Genomic DNA, 22,360 nt, shown 5'->3' with positions numbered 1-22,360 from the left:
TCTTCAGAAATAAGGTTGACCTCTCTGAATATTTGTCTAGGCAGGAAGCACTGGACTATTGTATATGGCTCTTCTCTCTCCTGTGGGAAGATACCTCATCAGCCTACAGGGTCAGGGGTCCCTCATTGGCATACAGGAGCCATCACTCTGATGATGGGGCATCAGCTGATCCTCCCACAGTGAAGACCCTGCTGTGGACAACTCAGTCCTGGTATCCATGCGGCCTGCCAAGGGAAATGGCAACCCATTCTGGTGGGATTTATTGGAGCCATAGGTGAGTTGAATAATGACATGTTGGGGTTTGGGTTTTTCAAGGACCTGTGAATGAGATGGTAATGGGAATTGTGAAATTGGTGTAAGAGCTTATATAGTCACAACATTGAATTATATACAGGCTTTACTTCCAGTATAGATGGTTGGGTTTTGGCAGAGCAGCCTTAGGGGAACAGGCATAAAGCTAACTCTAAAGCTCAATATTCGTGAACCTTAGTAGGAATCTAGACCAAAAGAGGATATACATTCAAACCCTGAGTAGTGAAGGAGGGTACTCATTGAGTAACCTGGAATTTTATCATTTTCATTGTTTCTGAAGGCAGAGAGTTTTGCCAAGTAGCCCAGGCTGGTCTCTAACTCAAAGATTCAAGAGGCCTTAGCCTCTCAAGTGCTGGGATTATAAGAGCATCTTCTCCAGTGTTGATTATGAGCATTTTTTAATACATTTGAGAGGAAAGCTGACTTCTGCATAGGGAGATTTGAGATCTCCATGAAAGGATAAGAGAAATGCAACAAGATTTTTTTTTGTTGTTGTTGGTGGTCGTGGGTCCTGAACTCTGGGCCTGAGTGCTGTCTCTCAGCTCTTCAGCTCAAGGCTAGCGCTCTACCATTTGAGCCACAGTGCCACTTTGGCTTTTTCTGCTCATGTGGTGCTGAGGAATTGAACTCACGGCCTCATGCATGCAAGTATTCTACCACTGAGCCACCTTCCTAGCCCCAAGATTTTTTCTTTTAATCTGCCTGCCTAGTATCTCACTGGAAACTTGGCTAACACCTCTTCTCAAAGCTCCTAAGGTTGGATATTTGGGGAAGAGCTTGCCTGTTCCCTTTACCTCCCAGCAGGAATGGAGGATCATTACCAATCCTACAGCAAGGAAGAGGGAGCTTCTCCCAGGGAGAAGAGCATGGTCTCATGATGTATGGGATGTGACTCCATACATTTGCTGGCCCTGATTCTAGTTCTCTCGGGACCATGGAGGTCCTAAATTTAGAATCATCAAGAAGCAGGCCTTAGACATGTACCTGTGGCTCACACCTGTAACCCTAGCTACTACTTAGGAGGCTGAGATCTGAGGGTCATGATTCAGTGCCAGCTGGACATACAAGTTCATAAGACTTCCCACCTCCACTTCGTGGGGCTTGTACTCTGGGCCTGGGCGCTGTCTTTCAGCTCTTCAGCTCAAGGCTAGCACTCTACCACTTGAGCCACAGTGCCACTTCTGGTTTTCTGGTGGTTAATTGGAGATAAGAGTCTCTTGGACTTTACTGCCTGGGCTGGCTTTGAACCATGATCTTAAGATCTCAGCCTCCTCAGTAGCTAGGATTACAGGCTTGAGCCACCAGCGCCCGGCTCATGAGACCCTTCTAACCAGCAAAAAACTGGAAGTGGAGCTGTGGCCTCAAGTGGTAGAACACTAGGCTGGAGTAAAAAAGTTCAGGGGCAGTGCCCAGGCTTTGAATTCAAGTCCCCAGGGCTGGTGCACACACACACAAAAGAAGGAAGGAGGAGAAGGAGGAAGATCGAGGAAGAAGAGCAGAAGGAAGAGGAAGAGCCAAAGTCTATATGACAAACCATAGAAACTCAGGATGAGTTAGCTTGCTCCCTCCTTTTATCCCCTGGTGGTGGATACTGAATGACCCCAGGTAAGAGACTATGGAAAAAGCTTTTGCAGGGTTAGGGAGAGGCTGTGTGGTGACCTAGTGAACATTGAGTAAGAACACAAATTTGGTTAGATAAACAAGGCTGGGCAACGTGACGTCCTAGAACCAGTGGGGCTGTGGGCTTAATGCCAGCCCCCCCAACCCAGCCTGCAGGGACATGCATAGCATCTATTATAGGAGTGGTCTCCTAAACCCACCGTTTCTGTCTTGCCTATGTTCTGAACAAAAGCACACTAGCCTTCTGTGTTCATCTATAAAGCCAATACCAGAGTGGAGGAAAAGTGCCTGAAGCCAGGGGGCCCTGTGCTTGGGAAAAAGGCCTCATGGGTGCAACGCTGCCAAAGCCTTCATGACTCAAACTTCTATCTACATCCTCCCAAAAGGAGGACACCTGGGGCCAGGAACCAATCTATGGCTCTCATCTATAACCATAATTGCTCAGGAAGTTGAGATCTGAGGATGGAGACTTGAGACCACCCCAGGCAGAAAAACCTGGCTTATCTCTAATGACCCAGCAAAAGACTAGAAGTGGAGGCATGGCTCAAGTGGTAGAGCACCAGCCATGAATGAAAAAACCTTGAGAGAGTGTGAGGCTATGAGTTCAAGCTCCATTTACTGGCACAAGAAAGGAGAGAAAGGAAGGAAGAAAGGAAGGAAGGAAGGAAGGAAGGGAGGGAGGGAAGGAGGAAGGAAGGAAGGAAGGAAGGGAGGGAGGGAGAAAAAAACAACAGTTAGCTGAATTGAGCAATTACCCATAGCCATTCCTTACCTTGAGGCTAGACTATAAAAATCTATTCTTAAAGTTGAGGGAGAGATTAAAAAAAAAAAGCATAGTTTCTCAGCAACAATCAAGTATCTCACTGACTGAATAAAAAACCACATGTTAGCTGGGCATGATGGCTCATGTCTATAATCCTGATTACTCAGGAGATTGAGATCTGAGGGTTGCAGTTCAAAGCTAGCCTAGGCAGAAAAGTCCAACAGACTCTTATCACCAATAAACTACTCAGAAAAAGCCAGAAGTGGTGCTGTGGCTAAAGAAGCTCAGAGACAGCATCTAGACCCTGAGTTCAAGCCCAGGACTGGTTGGCGCGTGCACGCGCACACACACACACTCTCTCTCTCCCCACCCCCCTCTTTCTCTCTCAGGGAACTAGTAAAATATTCCTCACCTTAGGCCAGCCCTTTCCCTAGCTTAACTCTGCCAGTGAGGTGGCAGTAGATCTCAAGCCTCCAGGGCACTGTCATTTGGGGGTTCCAATGATTAATTTACATGAAGAAAATAACACTGAAGCAGGTTTGATTGCTGCTCTGGATATCACTCCTGGGACTTTCTGCTTCAGAGGTAAGCCCTAGGATGAAAGGGTGTGGGTACATGAGCAGCTGACTTAAGTACTTTATAGGTGGCGAGATCATTAGGACTTGGTGGTAACCTGGAACTTTTTCTTCTTCTTTTTTTTTTTTTAAACCAGTCCTGGGGATTGAACTCAGAGCTGGGACACTGTCCCTGAGCTTCTTTTGCTCAACGCTAGTACTCTACCACTTGAGCCACAGAGTCACTTCCAGCTTTTTCTCTTTTTGGGGTACTGAGGAATCGAACCCAGGGCTTCATGCATGCTAGGCAAACACTCTACCACTGAGCCACATTCCCAGCCCCTTCTTCTATCTTTTCAACAGGAGATGCCTACTAAAAGATGAAAAGACTTTGAGGGGTAGGAGGTGTGGCTCAGGTGGTAGAGCACCAGCCAATGAGCAAAAGCAAGCATCAGATACTGCATTTGAGTGCTGGTTGAACAGAAGAAAATGAAAGGACTTTGAAATGGGAACACTTTTGCAGGTAAAATTTCTAACCAAAGGTCAAAGTATATTTGCTGTTTTGCTGGCTGAAACTGGCATACTTCTGGACCTCCATCTTGGGTACCATGTTGGCAGACTGCCCTGGTGGGGCAGGAACACTGGGGAAGTAATAGAGCAAATGGTATAGCAAGTAAGCACCACATCTAAGGCTGTAAGCTCCAGGTGGGCAGGCCATGGCATCAAGGCCCACAGCAGTTGTGCATCCTTTAAGAGGCTTTCCTGAAGTCAGGTGCTGGTAGCTCACGCCTGTAATCCTAGCTACTCAGGAGGCTGAGATCTGAGGATTGTGGTACCAAGCTAGCCTGAGCAGGAAAGTCGAGACTTTTTTTTTTTTTTGGGGGGGGGGGGGCCTGGTCGTGGGGCCTGAACTCTGGGTCTGGGTGCTGTCCCTCAGCTCTTCAGCTCAAGGCTAGAGCTCTACCACTTGAGCCACAGCGCCACTTCCGGATTTTTTTTTTCTTATGTGGTGCTGAGGAATCGAACCCAGGGCCTCATGCATGCAAGGCAAGCGCTCTACCACTGTACCACCTTCCCAGCCCAAGTCTGAGACTCTTAAGTCCACTGAACCACCAAATAGAGCTGGAAATGGTACTTGGCTCAAGTGGTAGAGCCACTAGCATTGAGCACAAAAGCTCAGGGACAGCAAACCCAAGTACTGACACAAAAAACTTACCTGAAGGTGTCCTTTGTAAATTCCTACAAATAGTCCCTAAAGTGACCCCTGATTATCTATACTGATACCTAGCCACCACATCCCCCACACCCATGTCTCCAGCTGGTACCAGATCCACGCTCCCAAGTTCCAGAGAGAAGTCCCTCCTCCAGACAAGTGGAAAGCATCTTTTTTTTTTTTTTTGGTGTGTCAGATGGCTTGAACTCAGGACCTGGGAGCTGTCCCTAAGCTTTTGTGATTAAGACTAACACTCTACCACTTGAGCCACAGTGCTACCTATGGTGTTTTGGTGGTTGATAAAAGTCAGACTTTCTTGCCTAGGCTGGCTTTGAACTACAATCCTTAGATCTCAGCCTCCTGAGTAGCTAGGATTACAGGTGTCCAGCTTTGAACGCATCCTTTAACAAACTGAGCCATAAGTGGAATCTCAGACCCTCAGGTGGTCTCCGAAGAGCACTCTGGCATATAAAGGAGTCAAAGAACCAACAATAACTGTAGAACAAGTCCAGTAAGGTGAAGAGGAATCAAGGTAAGCAGTCCTCCTTGGAGGTGAACCAGCTGAAATGCTGTGTGACCAGGATAGGGGCAGCTATACTGTATTCAGGCCCACAGCTTTTTATAAATTCTCACTGGACTCTACAATCCACGTGTGTTGTAAGACTTGGCAGCCAGACCAAGGAAATTAATCTGGACCAAAAAAAAAAAAAAACAAACAGGAAAACTGGACCATGTCTGGGGAGGCAAATGTTTTCTTGATAGCTGTTCTTAGCCTATACCACCTTGCCAGAAACTTCTAGGTTCCTCATGCCATCATTGCCACAACTCAAGGACTTTGTCACATTTTTGTTATAGGTGAGAAACTTAAGACTCAGGGTTATATCACAGTGAGAAGGTTTTGGGTTATGTAGTACTGAGGAATTGAACCCAAGGCTTCATGCATGCTAGGTGAGCACTCTACCACTAAGCCATATTCTCAGCCCCAAAACGTGAGTTTAAAGGAATGGGCCCAGATTGTCAGATATGGTTGTCCCATATATCTGTCTTTTTTGCAAGCCAAGTAATTTTAGTTCTCAAAAGGCAATCGCAAATTAAAAAAGAAAAAAAGAAATTAATCTGGGCATTGGTGGCTCATCATGTCTGTAATCCTTGCTACTCAGGAGGCTGAGATCTGAGGATCACAGTTCAAAGCCAGTCCAGACAAGAAAATCTGTGAGACTTTTCTTCAATTAGCCAGCAGAAAACTGGAAGTGGTGCTGTGGGCTCAAAGTTAAGTTACAGCACTAGCCTTCAGCGGAAAAAGCTCAGGGACAGTACCCAGGCCCTGAGTTCACGCTCTATGACCAACAAAAGAAAAAAATTAAAGGAAAAAAAAGGGGTAACAGCAACCGTCAAACATTAGAGGATATAAAAGTTGCTGTAGACTAACCAGTATTCTAAAAGAAGTTTCCACTATCTTCAGGTGAAGGTTAAATGGTAGCTTTCAGCTCCAGCGCAGGAATAGACATTTTCCACAAAGGGATAGAGAAAATAGTCTTTACAGTTCACATATAGTTAGCAATCATTGTCAGCTCTGTGGTATAATCAGCCCACAGCCTCCATTCACAGTTGACCCTCCTCAAACCAAGTCCTGCCTTTGGAGGAGAGGCAATATGGCATAGTTTTAAGAGCATATCCTGGGTGCTAGACTCTACCATTCACTGTTGTATAATTTTCAGCAAATTACTTGTATCTGTTTTCTTGTACACAAAATGAGCATAGTAATGATACTTAGTTCAAAGGTTGCTAGAAAGTTTAAAAGATCATTTGTGCCAGGCACCAGTGTCTCACACCTGTAATCCCAACTACTCAAGAGGCTGAGATCCAAGGATTGGAGTTTGAAGCCAGCCTAGGTAGGAAAGTCTGGGAGACAATTACAGAAAAAGCTAGGAAGTAGTGCTATGGTTCACATAGTAGAGTGTTAATTTTGAGCAAAAGGAGCTCAAGGACAGCAGCACCCAAGCCCAGAGTTCAAGCTCCAGGACTGGCAAAAAGATCATTTGTGTGGCTAACAAAAGTACTTGCCACACAATAGTTAGCCGACTTATCTTCATACTGGGAGCAGAGAGCCAAGAATCAACATTCTTCATAGTCCATGCTACCACTATTGATTAGCTGTGGCAACTTTCTTGCAAACTACAGAATTGGGGTGGGGGAGTTTATCCACTCCTTTCTCAAAACCTGACTACACAAAGCTGCATAGAACTTGTGAAAAGTATAACTTCATGAACTTGAATCTAGACTATTAGTAGTCAAACTTAGGATTCTGCTTACAAAAATGTAAAGTTACAACAGTGTATACAGCCCAGAAGTTTATTATATCTTCAACACACAACAATACAGACTCCTCTCCCAGAGAAGGGTCTTTCAGAGCGAGTAAACCTTCATGCCGGTAAGCTGTTCATTTGTCATTTTCGTAGGTAGCTGGATTCTTCCTCTTGGACCTCTCAAACTCGTGGTTCCCCCATGTGTAGATAAGATAAACCCCTACAAATGCTTTAAAAAAAAAATCAAAAGTGAGAATGAGTCCTTCTTGTCAGGTTTGGCATTTTATTACCTGTCTGCAGAATTAATAACCTCTTGTCTAAGATATTATACTAAGGTCTCCTATTATAAATAATTCAAAATGAACAGACTGTGAACTTGAAATTTACTTATGTAAAAAGCTTAGGAGATTCTTCAAAGTTTGTGTTCATAACCTTGCAGTTTTATAAAAATAAAATCAACTGAAATAGAAAAAAAAAAAAAGACAAACCCCTACAAATGCTTAAAAAAAATCAAAAGTAAGAATAAGTGGTGAGTACCTATGACAGAGTTACAGGTCCTTCTTGTCTGACTTAGGCCAGGTTCTGCTCTCTAGCTTTTAAGAAACTACTTTTAGTCCATGTGCTGGTGACTCATGCCTGTAATCCTAGTTACTCAGGAGGCTGAGATGTGAGCATCACAGTTCAAAGCCAGCTCAGGCAGTAAAGTCTGGGAGACTCTTACTTCCAATGAACCACCAAAAAGCTTTAAATTGGAGCTATGGCTCGAGTAGTAGAGCACTAGCCTTTGAGAGGAAGAAAAAAGAAAAGAAAAAAAAAAAGCTCAGGGACAGTACCCAGGCTCCAGCACCAGCACAAAATCAAAACTTACTTTTAAACTTTAGAGTCAAGAAAGGTTAAGTTACAGGCTGGGAATGTGGCTTCGTGGTAGAGTGCTCGCTGAGCATGCATGAAGCCCTGGGTTCAATTCCTCAGTACTACATAAATAGAAAAGACGGGAAGTGGTGCTGTGGCTCAAGTGGTAGCGTGCTAGCTTTGAGCCAAAGAATCTCAGGGACAGTGCCCAGGCCCTGAGTTCAAGCCCCAGGACTGGCAAAAAGAAACAATCAAAAGTTACACATCCATTCCACAAGAAGCTACAATAAAGATGACCCCTCACTATGCACTACGCCAAAAATTGCCATCAGTGGGATGAAAGATCCACTTGGCCTTGACCACCTTGGCATATTCCCTACCCCCCCCCCCGGGGGCCCGTGGTTCTGGGCGGAGTCGCCCTGTCCTGCACCTGTCAGCATTAGGCACCAGCGGTACATTTCCCACGAGACACTGTACCCACGATAAGAAAAGTGAGATATAGGTTGACCTCGCGGGGAGAACGCTGGAATCCCGCAAGTGACCTTCGGCCGGTCATTTGGGGAGGCCGGGGACAGTCACTGAGTGCGATCAAGTGTCAGAGCGTCCCGGCCTCTCGGGCAGGCCGGGGTCGGGGTCGGCAGCTCCCGCCTCCCGCGCCGGGGATGCGCGGTACTCACGCGGGGCCACCCGCAGGAGGTTGTCCTTGATGCGCCGCAGCATGTTGGGGATCCCCTTGCTGAAGTAGTGGGGGAAGGCGCGCTGCTCGAAGGGCGACAGGCTGTAGGAGATGACGTGCCGCACCCGGCTCAGGTTCCCGAACTCGCGGCCCATCTTGGCGGGGACCCTGCGGGGCGACGCCGGTGGGAAGACAGGGCGCTGGGGCTCAGCCTCGGGGTGCGCCACGGCCTCATGCAGACCCCCCCCCCCACACACACACTCCCGCTGCCACCGCCCCCCCCCATCCTCCTTTCCCGGGGACACCCCCTCATCCCTTCCGGCCCATACCCGAACGCGATGTCCTCCGCCGCTGACCTCCGCGCGTCACTTCCGGTAGAGGCGGGGGCGGGGCTGCCGTGACGTCACTTCCGGAAAGTACCATCCTAGCGTCGTCTCCGGGGCGGGTCCCCCTGCTGGTGAGAAATGGCCGAGTCCGCTGGGCCTAGGAGGTGAAGGGGCCTGTGGGGAAGGCGGGGTGTGGCCTAGCGGACCACTTGGAGGTGGGGTGGGGGATCCCTACCTTCCCCCACAAGCACTCCCTCTCCCCTCTCCCGCGGCTCTGTGGAGCCTTGGGTAGGGAGCAGCTGGATGCTGGGGAGGCAGCAAAGAGGTGAAAAGAGCTCAGGCCTGTCAACCTAGCTACTCAGGAGGCTGAGATCTGAGGATGGAGGTTCGAAGCCAGCCTGGGCAGGAAAGTCCCTGAGACCCTTATCTTCAATAAACTACCACCACCACCACCAACAAAAGCCAGAAATGTAGCTGTGGCGCCAATGGTAGAGTGCTAGCCTTGGGCAAAAAGGCTCTGGGACAGCATCCAGGTCCTGAGTTCAAGCCCCAGAACCAGCACCCAAAAGAATTAAATCAGGAACGCTGTTCTAAGGTCTCTCAAGGTAATCTCTACCCTAGGATCTTCTGGAAGGCTCTATAGGCTTGTCCAAGATGCAATGCAAATAAATATTCCTTTAGGTCCAGCCATAAAAGTCATCCAATCATCATCTAGCAGTTGGCAAAACGCTATTAGTGGGCACAGAAGGGAAAGCACCTACCTTCTCTACCCAGAAGGTTTGCCTGGGGTGGGGATATGTTAGGATGCCCAATTCTTTCCACTCCCCCAAGGGAGCTGTAGGCCTGTGTTTTCTCTTAAGTCTATTCTGCATATTGGTGTTATTGTCCTGACTCTTCTACTCTGTCCAGGGTCTGTAAATGTTTGTCAGTGAGATTGCTGGTTATGTATTATCTAGGACTAAGCTCACATTCAACAGTTTGGGGTGTTTTATTACCCTGCTTATTCTATATCTGCAAACTGGTGGAGCTCTGCAGGTGTCAAACTTAATTTTGCAAATGTAATCTTACCTTTTGTCGATCTAGGGACTGCACAAACTGGTTTGAGACCTTGTATTGAAATGTGGGTTGATTTTGGGTCAGCCATTGGCTCCTCCCAGGAAGTCCCTCCTTTCAGCTTTCATGATACACCTTTGCCTCAGTTTTCTGAAGTAGTAACTAACCTAGCTTCAGATCCAAAGCAGACACATAAGGCAATAATACTCTAATAAATGCTGGTATTTTTAACTGAGTTCAATGTACATTTTAATATCTACTACATGCAAAATATGGCAAGATTAAAAAGTAAAACATTTACCCATGTGTCAATACATGTATCACTAATGGAATTTAACCAAGGTAAATTTTTGTTAAATGTAGTCATGGTACAATCAGTGGTATAAACAAATACAGTTAGATGAGGGAAGGATTCAGTAAATCAATGGAGGCATTTGAGTGATTAATTATTTTCTTTTTCTTTTTCTTTTTTTTTTTTTTTTTTTTTTTGCCAGTCCTGGGACTTGAACTCAAGGCCTGAGCACTGTTCCTGAGTTTCTTTTGCTCAAGGCTAGCACTCTACCACTTGAGCCACAGTGCCACTTCCAGCTTTTTCTCTTTTTTTTTTTTTTTTTTTTGTCGGTCGTGGGGCTTGAACTCTGGGCCTGGGCGCTGTCCCTCAGCTCTTCAGCTCAAGGCAAGTGCTCTACCACTTGAGCTACAGCGCCACTTCCGGTTTTCTGGTGGTTTATTGGAGATAGGAGTCTCACAGTTTCTCCTGCCCGGGCTGGCTTTGAACCACGATCCTCAGATCTCAGCCTCCTGAGTAGCTAGGATTACAGGCGTGAGCCACCAGCGCCCGGCTCCAGCTTTTTCTCTTTATGTGGTACTGAGGAATCAAATCTAGGGCTCCATGTATTCTAGGCAAGCACTCTACCACTAAGCCACATTCCCAGCCACAACCCCCCCCCTTTTTTTAATGCCAGTAATGGGGCTTGAACTGATCAATTTTGCTCAAGGCTGATTCTGTATCACTTTGAGCCACATCTTCACTTCTGTTTTTTTTTGGTAATTAATTGAAGATAAGAGTCTCAAAGACTTTCCTGCCCAAGCTGGCTTCAAACTATGATTCTCAGATTTCAGCCTTCCAAGTAGCTAGGATTTTAAGTGTGAGCCACATCTATCTATCTATCTATCTATCTATCTATCTATCTATCTATCTATCTATCTATCTATCTTGCTCTCTCCATCTATCTTTTTTTTGGGGGGGGGCAAACATGGGGCTTGGACTCTGGGTCTGGGCACTGTCCCTCAGCTTTTCAGCTCAAGGGGAGCACTCTACCACTTGAGCCACAGTGCTACTTTCAGTGTTTTGGTGGCTTATTGGAGATAAGTCTCACAGAGTTTCCTTCCCAGGCTGGCTTTGAACCTTGATCCTCAGATCTCAGCCTCCTGAGTAGTAGTACAGGCATGAGCCACCAGCGCCTGACATATATTTTTTAAATCCATTATTTAATAGTATTTGCAATCATCTCAAAAACCTTTCAGCCAAAATATCTACAGATGAATGTACAGACTAGTGTAAGGGCATCAAGATTTTTATATTTTAAAACTCGTGATGGCTAGATGTAAAGTGCTCAAGTACTGGTGCAGTTTGCTAAGCACATGCTTAGGATATACTAAGCCACCTGAGAAAAGTTGAGCTCAGCTGGTTCTCACCTGTTAGAAATTGTGCCTTTCCTCCCTTCTCCAAACCAACAGCAGTAAATAATTACATAGAGAAATGGTGTTCTGAGGAAAATTAACCAAGAGGAAGAGTAACCCAGCACTGTGAATTGCATGCCAACATGTGCTGAATATTATCAGCACAACAGCTTTGTCATATGCCTTGGAAATTTCAACAAGCAAAAAAGAAATATTATTAAAAAAAAATCTTACTTGTTGGGCTGGGAAGGTGGCTCAGTGGTAGAGTGCTTGCCTTGCATGCATGAGGCCCTGGGTTCAATTCCTCAGCACCACATAAGCAGAAAAAAGCCAGAAGTGGCACTGTGGCTCAAGTGGTAGGGCACTAGCCTTGAGCTGAAGAGCTGAGGGACAGCGCCCTGGCCCAGAGTTCAGTCCCCACCACCAGCAAAAAAAAAAAAAAAAAAATGAGTTGAACCTGGAGCTGATGGCTCACACCTGTCATGGCGGCTACTCAGGAGGCTAAGATCTAAGGATGGAAGTTTGAAGCCAGCTTGGGCAGGAAAGTTTCTGAGATTCTTGTCTTCAATTAACCAGCCAAAACAAAACAAACAAACAAAAACCAGCCGGTGCCAGTGGCTCATGCCTATAATCCTAGCTACTCAGGAGGCTGAGATCTAAGGGTCATGGTTCAAAGCCAGCCGGGGCAGAAAAGTACGTGAGACTCCCTCCCCCACCCCGAACTAGCTAACACTCTACCACTTAGGCCACAGTGCCACTTCCAGCTTTTTCTGCTTAACTGGTGCTGAGGAATTGAACCCAGGGCCTCGTGCGTGCAAGGCAAGCACTCTACCACTGAGCCACCTTCCCAGCCCTCTCTGAGACTCTTATTTCCAGTTTACCACCAGAACCAGAAATGGCACTGTGGCTCAAGTGGTACAGTGCTTGCCTTGAGGTGAAGAACTGAGGGACAGTGCCTAGGCCCAGAGTTCAATCCCCATGACTGACAGAAACAAAAAACAAAAACCTAGAAGGAAAGGATGTAGCTCAAGTGCTCCAGTAGATTGAGCAAAACAGCACCCAGACCCTGACTTTGAGAGAGAAAGCAAGGAGAGAGAGCTAGAGAGAGAGAGAAAAAAATTGGAAAAAATGTACTTGTTTTTGCCCTGGGGATGGGATGGAAGCCAGTGTCTCTAACATACTAGGCAAACAATGACATTGAGTTACATCCTTGACCCTGAGAATTTTGTTTTTTTTGTTGATGCTGGGGCTTGAACTTTGGGCCTGGTCTCTATCTAGGCTGTGTTTGAACCGCGATCCTCAGATCTCAGCCTCCTGAGTAGCTAGGATTACAGGCATAAGCCACCAGCTTCTGGCTGAGAGGTTCTTTTTGGTGGTTGTTTTTTGTTGGTCATGGGGCTTTAACTCTAGGCCTGGGCACTGTCTCTGAGCTTTTCAGCTCAAGCCTAGTGCTCTACCACTGGAGCCACAGTGCCACTTCCAGCCTTTTCTGCTTATATGGTGCTGAGGAATCAAACCCAGGGCCTCATGCATACAAGGCAAGCATTCTACCTTCCTAGCCCCCTGAGAGGTTTTATTTGAAGATGATTTATCTGTTTCTCTTAGACTTTCAGCAAGAGAGCTAGTCCATTAGGATATGGACAATCTTGACAGGTGTAAGTGCCAGAGAAAGGGGAAATAGGCTACATAACCAAATATATTTGAATCTCATGAGGACAAATTAAATAATTAGGATGTGATCAGCTGACTGCGGTAGAGTTGATAAAAATGATCTTCAGCTAAGTACCCTTGAGGTCTGATTCCAGAAGTGATGCTCATCCATTCTCGCACCTAAAATTTATTTAAGAGACCTAGCGAGGGCCTTCCCTTTAGGAAGATGACCAGTGTGGGGAAATGTTTTTCTTGTTAGTTCTCTCAAGCCATGGCACTTCCCAGCAAATCCCTGCTATGGTTTTGCTGCTTGGCCTGGCTCTATGGCCCTATTTATCTTAGCCTTGGTTCTCAGACTTTTGGGGAAGAAGCTAAGATTACGGCTAATGCTGAGTCTGAAGCTGAGGTAGACCCTTGGTCCTTACTACAGCTTGTAGATGGGGCAAACAGATCCGGTCTCTTTCCTCCTCTCTTCAAGGTCCTGTCTGATAGGCGAGGTGAGTCTCCTAAGCTGCAGCCAGATTCCCGAGCACTGTACTACATGAAGAAGCTCTATAAGGCCTATGCTACTAAAGAGGGGGTTCCGAAATCCAGTAAGAGTCACCTCCACAACACTGTCCGGCTCTTCACTCCCAGTACTCAGAACAAACAGGCTTCTGGAGACCAGGTGACAGGTATGTAAAAGTGCTTAAATGGTGGAAAGGGAAGTTTATGGAGTTGCGGTGATTTGGGGTTTTTTTTTTTTGGCAATATTGGGGTTCGAACTCAAGTTCTCCAGCTTGCTAGCCAGGCTGTCTTACTGCTGAGCCACATCTCCAGCCCTGTCTTTGTTTTTTTTTGTTTTGTTGCCAATCCTGGGGCTTGAACTCAGGGCCTTGGCACTGTCCCTGAGAGTCTTTTGCTCAAGGCTAGCCATTCTACTGCTTGAGCCACAATGCCACTTCCTGCCTTTTCTGCTGACGTGGTACTGAGGAATTGAACCCAGGGCTTCATTCTTTTTTTTTTTTTTTTTTTTTTGTCGGTCGTGGGGCTTGAACTCTGGGCCTGGGCGCTGTCCCTCAGCTCTTCAGCTCAAGGCGAGCGCTCTACCACTTGAGCTACATCGCCACTTCCTAGGGCTTCATTCTTGATAGGCAAGTACTGTACCACTAAGCCACATTCCCAGCCTTTCGGGGTTTGTTTGTTTTTAAAGATAGAGACTTCCTGGGCTGGGAAGGTGGCTCAGTGGTAGAGCGCTTGCCTTGCATGCATGAGGCCCTGGGTTCGATTCCTCAGCACCACATAAGCAAAAAGAAAAAAGCCAGAAGTGGCGCTGTGGCTCAAGTGGTAGAGCGCTAGCCTTGAGCTGAAGAGCTGAGGGACAGTGCCCAGGCCCAGAGTTCAGGCCCCACGACTGGACAAAAAAAAAAAATTAAAAAAAAAATAAAGATAGAGACTTCCTGCCAATGGAGGCACCTGGACCACAATCCACCTATGTTAGAATTGTAGCTACGATATGACAAGTATGTTTTACCAAGTCCTATCTCTCCAGAAATTTCGGCCTGGATTGGCCTCAAACCATGATCCTCTCAATTTCTGCTTTCCGAGTAGCTAGGATTACAGGTGTAAGTCACTGGAACTCACCTTGTTTTTGACCTTTTGAGATAAGGGGTTTACTCTGTTGCCCAGACTAGCCTTGGGAACTCTCCGTGTTTGAGCTTCAAACCTCTCAAGTGCTGGGATTACAGGTGTGTACTGACATGCTGGGTTCCAAAGATACTTGGTTATGGGAAGGGGCGGGACTGTGATGTATCTTGATGTATTCAGGTGGTTGTGGTAGTGCTACTGATGATTGAATATGCTAGGTAAGCACTCGACCATTGAGCTACAGCCCTACCTAGCACTCATATTTGGTCTTACTGGGCTTCTTTTTTTAAATGCCCTCATTACAAGATGGGGCTAGGAAGGTGGCTCAGTGGTAGAGAGTTTGCCTAGCATGCATGAGGCCCTGGGTTCGATTCCTCAGCACCAGTTAAGCAGAATAAGCCAGAAGTGGCTCTGTGGCTGAAGTGGTAGAGCGCTAGCTTTGAGCTGAAAAGCTGAGGGACAGTGCCCAGACCCAGAGTTCAGGCCCCACAACCCACAAACAAACAACAACAACAACAACAAAAAGATTTAGTGGCTTTAAAGATTGGAAAAAACAGCTGGGTGCCAGTGGCTCATGCCCATAATCCTAGCTACCCAGGCTGAGATCTGGGGATCACGAATTGAAGCCAGTAGAAAAATCCCTATGAGACTCTTGTCTCCAGTTAACCACTCAAAAGCCAGAAGTGGAGCTGTGGCTCAAAGTAGTAGAGTGCTAGCCTTGACATAAGATCTCAGGGACAGCTCCCAGGCCCCGAGTTCAAGCCCCATGACTGACCAAAAAAAAATATATTGGAAAAAAAGATACTAGAAAGTTCACATGTCTTTGTTCTACCAAACTATTGGTGAGGAAAATGTACCTAAAACATTTTTTTTTTCAGTGTGGGGTTTGAACTCGGCCTGAGCCCTGTAACTGAGCTTCTGTCCTCAAGGCTAGTACTCTACCATTTTTGAGCCACAGATCCATTTCTGGTTTTCTGATGGTTAATTGGAGAAAAGGGTCTCAGACTTTCCTGCCCAGCTGGCTTCAGACTGCGAGCCTCAGATCTCAGCTGCCTGGGTAGGATTACAAGTGTGAGCTAGAATGCCTTTATTGAACCTGGTAAGCTTTCTTTTAAAATTATGGTGATGATTTCCCCCTATATTCACCACAAGAAAAATCCTGCTTATTACCCTCTTCTGTGTGTGGAGCTAGCTGTGAGGAGGGAAGCTGCAGCATATATTTACTGTCAAAGCTGGTCTCACTAACTGGAGATAAAAAGTCCATCCAAGCCAGGTGCCTGAGCTCAAGCCTGCAATCCTAGCTACTCAGGAGGCGGAGACCTGAGGATAACTGTTTGAAGCCAGCTAGGACAAGAAAGTCCATGAGACTTATCTCCAATTAACTACCAGAAAAGGCTGGAAATGGAGCTGTGGCTGTAAGTGGTAGAGAACTGGCCTTGAACAAAAACTCAAGGACAGCACCAAGGCTCTGAATTCAAGCGTTAGGATGCAGGTGTGCATGCGCACACACACACACACACACACACACACACACACACACACACACACACACACACACACACACACACACACACACACACACACACACACACAGCCATTTGGCCAGGCACCAGTGGCAATCAGTCCTGGCACAAACTAAAAATCCATTCAAATTAGTTATGGTGGGCTAGGAATATGGCTTAGTGGTATAGTGTTGTCTAGCATGCATGAAGCACTGGATTTGATTCCTCAGTATCACATACCCAGAAAAAGCCGGAAGTGATGCTGTAGCTCAAGTGGTAGAGTGCTAGCCTTGAGTAAAAGAAGCTCAGAAGCCAGGCACTGGTGGTTCACGCCTGTAATCCTAGCTACTCAGGAGGCTGAGGATCACGGCTCAAAGCCAGCCTGATCAGGAAAGTCCGTGAGGCTCTTTTTTTTTTTTTTTTTTTTTGTGTCGGTCGTGGAGCTTGAACCCTGGGCTTGGGCGCTGTCCCTGCGCTCTTCAGCTCAAGGCGAGCACTCTACCACTTAAGCCACAGCGCCACTTCCAGTTTTCTAGTGGTTTATTGGATATAAGAGTCTCATGGACCTTCCTGCCCGGGCTGGCTTTGAACCATGATCCTCAGATCTCAGCCTCCTGAGTAGCTAGGATGACAGGCGTGCGCCACCGGCACCCGGCATGACCTATATTTTTAAATTTTTTATTTTATTGTAAAGATGCTGTACAGAGGAGTTAGTCACATGAGCAAGGTAATGAGTACATTTCTTGGTTGATGTGGCCTTTGAGTCAATGCTACCAGTGAGTTTTTCTCCCCAGGCCTGCTCCCCTCTGACGCCCTGCAGTTCAACCTGGATCGCGTGGCTGCCGTGGAGCACTTACTCAAGTCCGTCCTGCTTTACACGTTCAACACCTCCATCCCTCCTCCCTCTGCTCTCACGTGCCTGTGCATCCTGGCCATCCACGAGTCCAGATCCAGCCCAGCTCCGCTATCCTGTACCTTGAAGAATCACAAATGGATGGAGATCGACGTGACCTCTCTCCTGCAGCCCCTGGTGGACTCCAGTGAGCGCAGCATCCACACGACAGTCAATTTTACCTGTTGGCTGGCCCAGCCACCGCATCCTTCAGGCCGGGAGGGACCCCTCCGCATGTCTCGCCTGGTACCACCCTCGCTGATCCTATATCTGAACGACACGAGTGCGCAGGCGTATCACCGGTGGTACTCCCTGCGCTATCCAAGAGGGCCAGCCCAGGGCCCTGACCTGGACAGGACGGAGACCGAGACCCCACGACTTTCTCGTCACCCTAGAGGTCAGGAAGTCCTCAGCTCGGAATCGAAGAAGCCACTGCTTGCGACTTCCTTCAACCTGAGTGAATACTTCAGGCAGTTTTTCTTCCCCCCGGGTGAGTGTGAACTGCACGACTTTAGACTCAGCTTTCGGCAGCTCAAGTGGGATAACTGGATAGTAGCCCCGCACAGGTACAACCCTCGATTCTGCAAAGGGGATTGTCCCCGGGCTGTGAGACACAGGTATGGTTCTCCGGTGCACACCATGGTACAGAACATTATCTATGAGAAGCTAGATTCGTCGGTGCCCAGGCCATCATGTGTGCCTGGCAAATACAGTCCCTTGAGCGTCCTGACCATCGAGCCCGATGGCTCCATCGCTTACAAAGAATACGAAGATATGATAGCCACCAAGTGCACCTGTCGGTAACCAAACCTGGGAGCCTATCTGGCAGGTGAGGACTTGTATGCCTTAGGGGAAAGTCTCGTGGGTTAAGAGATCTAAGGAGGGCAGGCACATGGTATGGCATCTGTCAGTGTTACGGGAAAACATCTTTTGTTGCAACGGAGCCTTTTTAAATTTCTAAACTTCCATGAAGCATAATTACTTGGGAGGGATTTAATTTTTTTTCTTGAGTAATAGGTTTTTTTTTTCTTTTCCACAGGAATTGTAATTCAGATGGGAAACTGATCGGCACAAAATGTTGGATAGAATTGCAGCTATAAACAATTCAGTGGGCTAGCACCTTCTGTAATAGAATAAATTTTCCTATCAGTGCCATATGTTCTGTATGTTCTATTAAAGAGTTTTTTGTTTTTTGTTTTTTTTTTTTGCCAGTCTGGGGGCTTGAACTCAGGGCCTGGGCACTGTCCCTGAGCTTTTTTTGCTCAAGGCTAGCACTCTACCACTTAAGCCACAGCGCTACTTCCAGCTTTTTCTGTGTATGTGGTACTGAGGAATTGGACCCAGGGTTTCATGCAAGCACTTTAGCGCTAAGCCATATTCCCAGCCCTATGTTTTTTTTAATATAATGATTTGTGGGAGAGGAGGAGGAGGGAGATCTAAGAATTGGCTTTGGCTGGACCTTAGCTTTTTTTTTTGTCCTGGGGCTTGTACTCTGGGCTTGGGCATTGTCCCTGCGCTCTTCAGCTTAAGGCTAGCACTCTAATTGGAGACAAGAATCTTATGGATGGGGACTGGGAAGGTGGCTCAGTGTAGAGTGCTTGCCTTGCATGCATGAGGCCCTAGGTTCAATTCCTCAGTACCACATAAACAGAAAAAGCGGGAAGTGAGTCTGTGGCTGAAGTGGTAGAGTGCTAGCCTTGAACTGAAGAGCTGAGGGACAGTGCCCAGGCCCAGAGTTCAGGCCCCATGACCCACAAAAAAGAAAAAGAATAGAATCTCATGGACTTTCCTGCCTGGGCTGCTTTGAACTGCAATCCTCAGATCTTAGCCTCCTGAGATTACAAGGCGTGAGCCACCGGAGCCCAGCTCATTTTGTTGGAATAAAAAGGAAGTCAGCAGCCAGGCACTGGTGGCTCACGCCTGTAATCCTAGCTACTCAGCAGGCTGAGATTTGAGGATCATGGTTCAAAGTCAGCCCAGGAAGGAAAATCTATGAGACTCTTTATCTCCAATTAACTGGAAAACCGAAGTGAAGCTGTGGCTCAAAGTGACAGAGCTCTAGCCTTGAGCAAAAGAAGTCAAGAATAGGGCCCAGGCCCCTGAGTTCAAACTCCATGACTGACCAAAAAGAAAAAAAAAGCCAACTTCTCTGCCTGCGTCTATTCCTAGAAATAGAAGTGATGAAATATAAATATAAATATTATTTAGTGCTAGTACTAGGGTCTCAGACTATTCCTAAAAATGGAATTGATGGATAATGTATTATTTATTTATTACTAATGCTGGGACTTGAACTCAGAACTTGAGCACTGCCCATTAGTTAGTGCTCTACCACTTAAGCCACAATTCCACTTTGAACTTTATGAGGGTTAATTGGAAATAGGAGTTTCTTGGATATTTTTGCCTATGCTGGCTTTGAACCAAAACCTTCAGATCTCAGCCTCCTGAGCAACCAGGATTACAAGCATGAGCTACTGGTGCCTGGCCTTTTTTTGTTGGTTGTTTGTTCTTTGTTTTGAGTTTTAAGAATTCTTTACATTTTGAATATTCCTTATGCAAATATTTTCTTCCATTGTGTGAGTTGCCTTTTTTACTTTTTTTTTTTTTTTTTGGGTCCAGTCGTGGGGCCTGAACTCTGGGCCTGGGCACTGTCCCTCAGCTCTTCAGCTCAAGGCTAGCGCTCTACCACTTGAGCCACAGCGCCACTTCTGGCTTTTTTCGTTTTGCTTATGTGGTGCTGAGGAATCGAACCCAGGGCCTCATGCATGCAAGGCAAGCGCTCTACCACTGAGCCATCTTCCCAGCCCCGCCTTTTTTACTCTTAACAGTTCTTTGCAAAAAAATTCAATTTTTTAAAATCTAATTTATCTGGTAATTTTCCTTTGTGGACTAAACTCTGTTGCCTATAGGAAGGAAATTATTACTAAATCTAGTATCATAAAGATAGCTCCTGTATTTTCTTCTAATTTTACAATTTTAGCTTTATATAAATTCAATCCTGGGATGCTGGGTGCCGGTGGCTCACACCTATAATTCTAGCTACTCAGGAGGCTGAGGTCTGAGGACTCAGGTTAGAAGCCAGTAAGGGTAGGAAAGTCCATGAGATTCTTATCTCCAATGAATCACCAAAAAGCTGGATGTAGAGCTGTGACTCAAGTGGTAGAGCACTAACCTTGAGCACAAAAGCTCAGAGGTAGTGCTCAGGCCCTGAGTTTAAGCTCCAGGACTGGCACACACACACACACACAAAGTACTGGGTATAGAACTCAGGGCCTTAAAAATGTTTGGCAAAGACTGGGTGCTGGTGGCTCACACCTGTAATTCTAGCTACTCAGCAGGCTGAGATCTGAGGATCACAGTTCAAAGCCAGCCCGGGCAAGAAGTCCCTGAGACTCTTATCTCTAATAAACCACCAGAAAACCAGAAGTGGCACTGTAGATCAAGTAGTAGAGCACTTGCCTTGAGCTGAAGAGCTCAGGGACAGTGCCCAGGCCCAGAGTTCAAGGCCCAAGACTGACCCCTGCACCCCCCCCCCCAAAAAAAAAGTTAGGCAGATATCCTATGACTAATCCACAACCCTTGGCCTCAATTTGAGCTGCTTTTGGGGAGGATGGGAGAGTGAACACTAAAGTCCTTTAAATGTACTGCAATTTATTGTGAAAGGTCATTGCAGAATAGTATGTGCAATATTCAACAATGATTACTGGTTCCCTTGTGTGGGACAGATTCAGGCGTTAGTCCCTGAGCCCAGGAGTTCAGTGTGCCTGGCACACTGGCCTGTTCCCATGGCCCAACACAGGTACAGAGCCATGGCGGTTGGGAGAGGCCAGAGAACTAGCACCGATATGAGCCCTCATACCCAATTTCTTTGTTGCGATGGGGGAGGTCTTTGTTATAAGTAAATCCGAATATTAAACTTCTGCATTTTGCTATACAGCTGAGTAATGATAGCTTAGAGAGCTATAGGCTAGGTGTTACTATTATTTTTTATTTGACAAATTTTAAACCTTATTCGATCATAGGACAATGTTCATATTCAGGGTAGCTAGATCTCTCCTAAATGTAAACTTCAAAGGTTCTTTTATGCACACTGCACTATTCTGGACCTTCCATCTTTATTTGAAACCCACTTTTCTTTCACTCCTCTTAGAAAAGCTGCCACTTTAGAAAAGGACTAAGAAAAGGCAGCAGCGATTTGAATCTGGAAACCCAAAGATGAAGCTACATGTGCCCTAAATAGATGCATTGAGGGTTGGTATTTAGTCCAGATGCGATAGGAGGTTGCCTAGCATGATGAGGGCCCAGTGTAGCAAGGAACAATGGACAATGTCAGGAGTCGCTTTTACCCTCGCTCTGGATTTCCTGCTCTTTATCCGTTTCAATCAACTCCTATGTTCCGCCCCATACTTTGTGTTTTGCAGGAGGGAAGCAGCTACTGGCTGGGTTTCTAGCCTCGGTTCAGGACAGTGTGGGGGAGAAAAATTGTTTTATTCATAGAGAAAGGGAGGAAGCATTCAGTGATAAAAAGTAAATGGAAGAAAAAAAATAGAGGAACCTAGTTCCTAGAAGAATTGCAGAGTCAATATAATGTGTAATTATGTAGGGATTATAATTTATAAAATGATAGATGAAGTATAAGACTAAAAAAAAAAAAATATATATATATATATATATATATATATATATTTTTTTTTTTTTTTGGGTCCGGTCGTGGAACCTGAACTCTGGGCCTGGGTGCTGTCCCTCAGCTCTTCAGCTCAAGGCTAGCGCTCTATCACTTGAGCCACAGCGCCACTTCCAGCTTTTTTTCTTTTTGCTTATGTGGTGCTGAGGAATCGAACCCAGGGCCTCGAGCATGCAAGGCAAGTGCTCTACCACTGAGCCACCTTTCCCAGCCCAAGACTAAAATATTTTAAACGTGTGAAGAGGCTGTCATTTCAATCATAGAGATTGTTGAGGCAAGAGCAAATTGATACTGCTAATATCCATGAACAATCCTTCAAATAAATGCCAAGTGCAACAGTGGCTCATGCCTGTAATCCTAGATATTCAGGAGGCTGAGATCTGAGGATGGTGGTTCAAAGCCAGCCTAGGCCAAAAACAAAACAAAAACCCCAAACTCCATGAGACTCCAGCTCCAAAATAACCAGCAAAAGGTGGGTCTGGATGCATGACTCAAGTAGTAGAGGATCGTGTTAGTGAGCAAGCTGGGCAAATGTGAGGGGCTGAGTTAAAATCCCACTAGCTCAGCCCCCCCCCCGGCAAAAAAACCCCAAAACTTAGATGTTTCTAGATGTCTGACCTAGTACTGACATAGCATTTCTTTGTCCCC

At 46.3% G+C, this 22,360-nt stretch overlaps 2 protein-coding genes across 6 annotated transcripts; one reads left to right on the top strand and one right to left on the bottom strand.

Moving 5' to 3' along the window:
- The first annotated feature begins 14 nt into the window (after window positions 1-14).
- Window positions 15-18,170, top strand: LOC138808212 (growth/differentiation factor 9-like). Of its 5 annotated transcripts, XM_069994201.1 has the most exons (5): window positions 15-274; window positions 3,613-3,772; window positions 13,487-13,682; window positions 16,931-17,857; window positions 18,068-18,170. In XM_069994201.1, the coding sequence occupies exons 2-4, from the start codon at window positions 3,755-3,757 to the stop codon at window positions 17,830-17,832; spliced, it is 1,116 nt and encodes a 371-aa protein (XP_069850302.1). In that variant the 5' UTR covers window positions 15-274; window positions 3,613-3,754; the 3' UTR covers window positions 17,833-17,857; window positions 18,068-18,170. The 5 variants fall into 5 exon arrangements, with proteins under 5 accessions (XP_069850302.1, XP_069850305.1, XP_069850304.1 ...); XM_069994204.1 differs by lacking the exons at window positions 15-274; window positions 3,613-3,772 and adding an exon at window positions 8,690-8,753; XM_069994203.1 differs by lacking the exons at window positions 15-274; window positions 3,613-3,772 and adding an exon at window positions 8,713-8,786.
- Window positions 6,799-8,693, bottom strand: LOC138808214 (cytochrome b-c1 complex subunit 8). Its single transcript, XM_069994207.1, has 3 exons — window positions 8,626-8,693; window positions 8,298-8,464; window positions 6,799-6,997 (listed from the first exon to the last, which is right to left on the bottom strand). Exons 2-3 carry the CDS (start codon window positions 8,449-8,451, stop codon window positions 6,903-6,905), a joined length of 249 nt encoding a protein of 82 aa, XP_069850308.1. The 5' UTR covers window positions 8,452-8,464; window positions 8,626-8,693; the 3' UTR covers window positions 6,799-6,902.
- Window positions 18,171-22,360: the final 4,190 nt, after the last annotated feature.

This window comes from Dipodomys merriami, unplaced genomic scaffold (assembly GCF_024711535.1).
Source record: "Dipodomys merriami isolate MVZ:Mamm:240054 unplaced genomic scaffold, mDipMer1.0.p SCAF_447, whole genome shotgun sequence".
Taxonomy (NCBI): Eukaryota; Metazoa; Chordata; class Mammalia; order Rodentia; family Heteromyidae; genus Dipodomys; species Dipodomys merriami.
Note: the sequence above shows the minus strand (reverse complement) of the source record. Positions and strands in the feature narration are given on the sequence as shown.

Excerpts from the sequence above, each read along its gene's own strand:
- LOC138808212 (XM_069994200.1), top strand. The coding sequence starts at position 13,280 with ATGGCACTTCCCAGCAAATCCCTGCTATGGTTTTGCTGCTTGGCCTGG. Across the intron at positions 13,683-16,930 it reads TTCTGGAGACCAGGTGACAG|GCCTGCTCCCCTCTGACGCC; the intron begins GTATGTAAAAGT and ends TTTTCTCCCCAG.
- LOC138808214 (XM_069994207.1), bottom strand. The coding sequence starts at position 8,451 with ATGGGCCGCGAGTTCGGGAACCTGAGCCGGGTGCGGCACGTCATCTCC. Across the intron at positions 6,998-8,297 it reads CCTCCTGCGGGTGGCCCCGC|CATTTGTAGGGGTTTATCTT; the intron begins GTGAGTACCGCG and ends TTTTTTTTAAAG.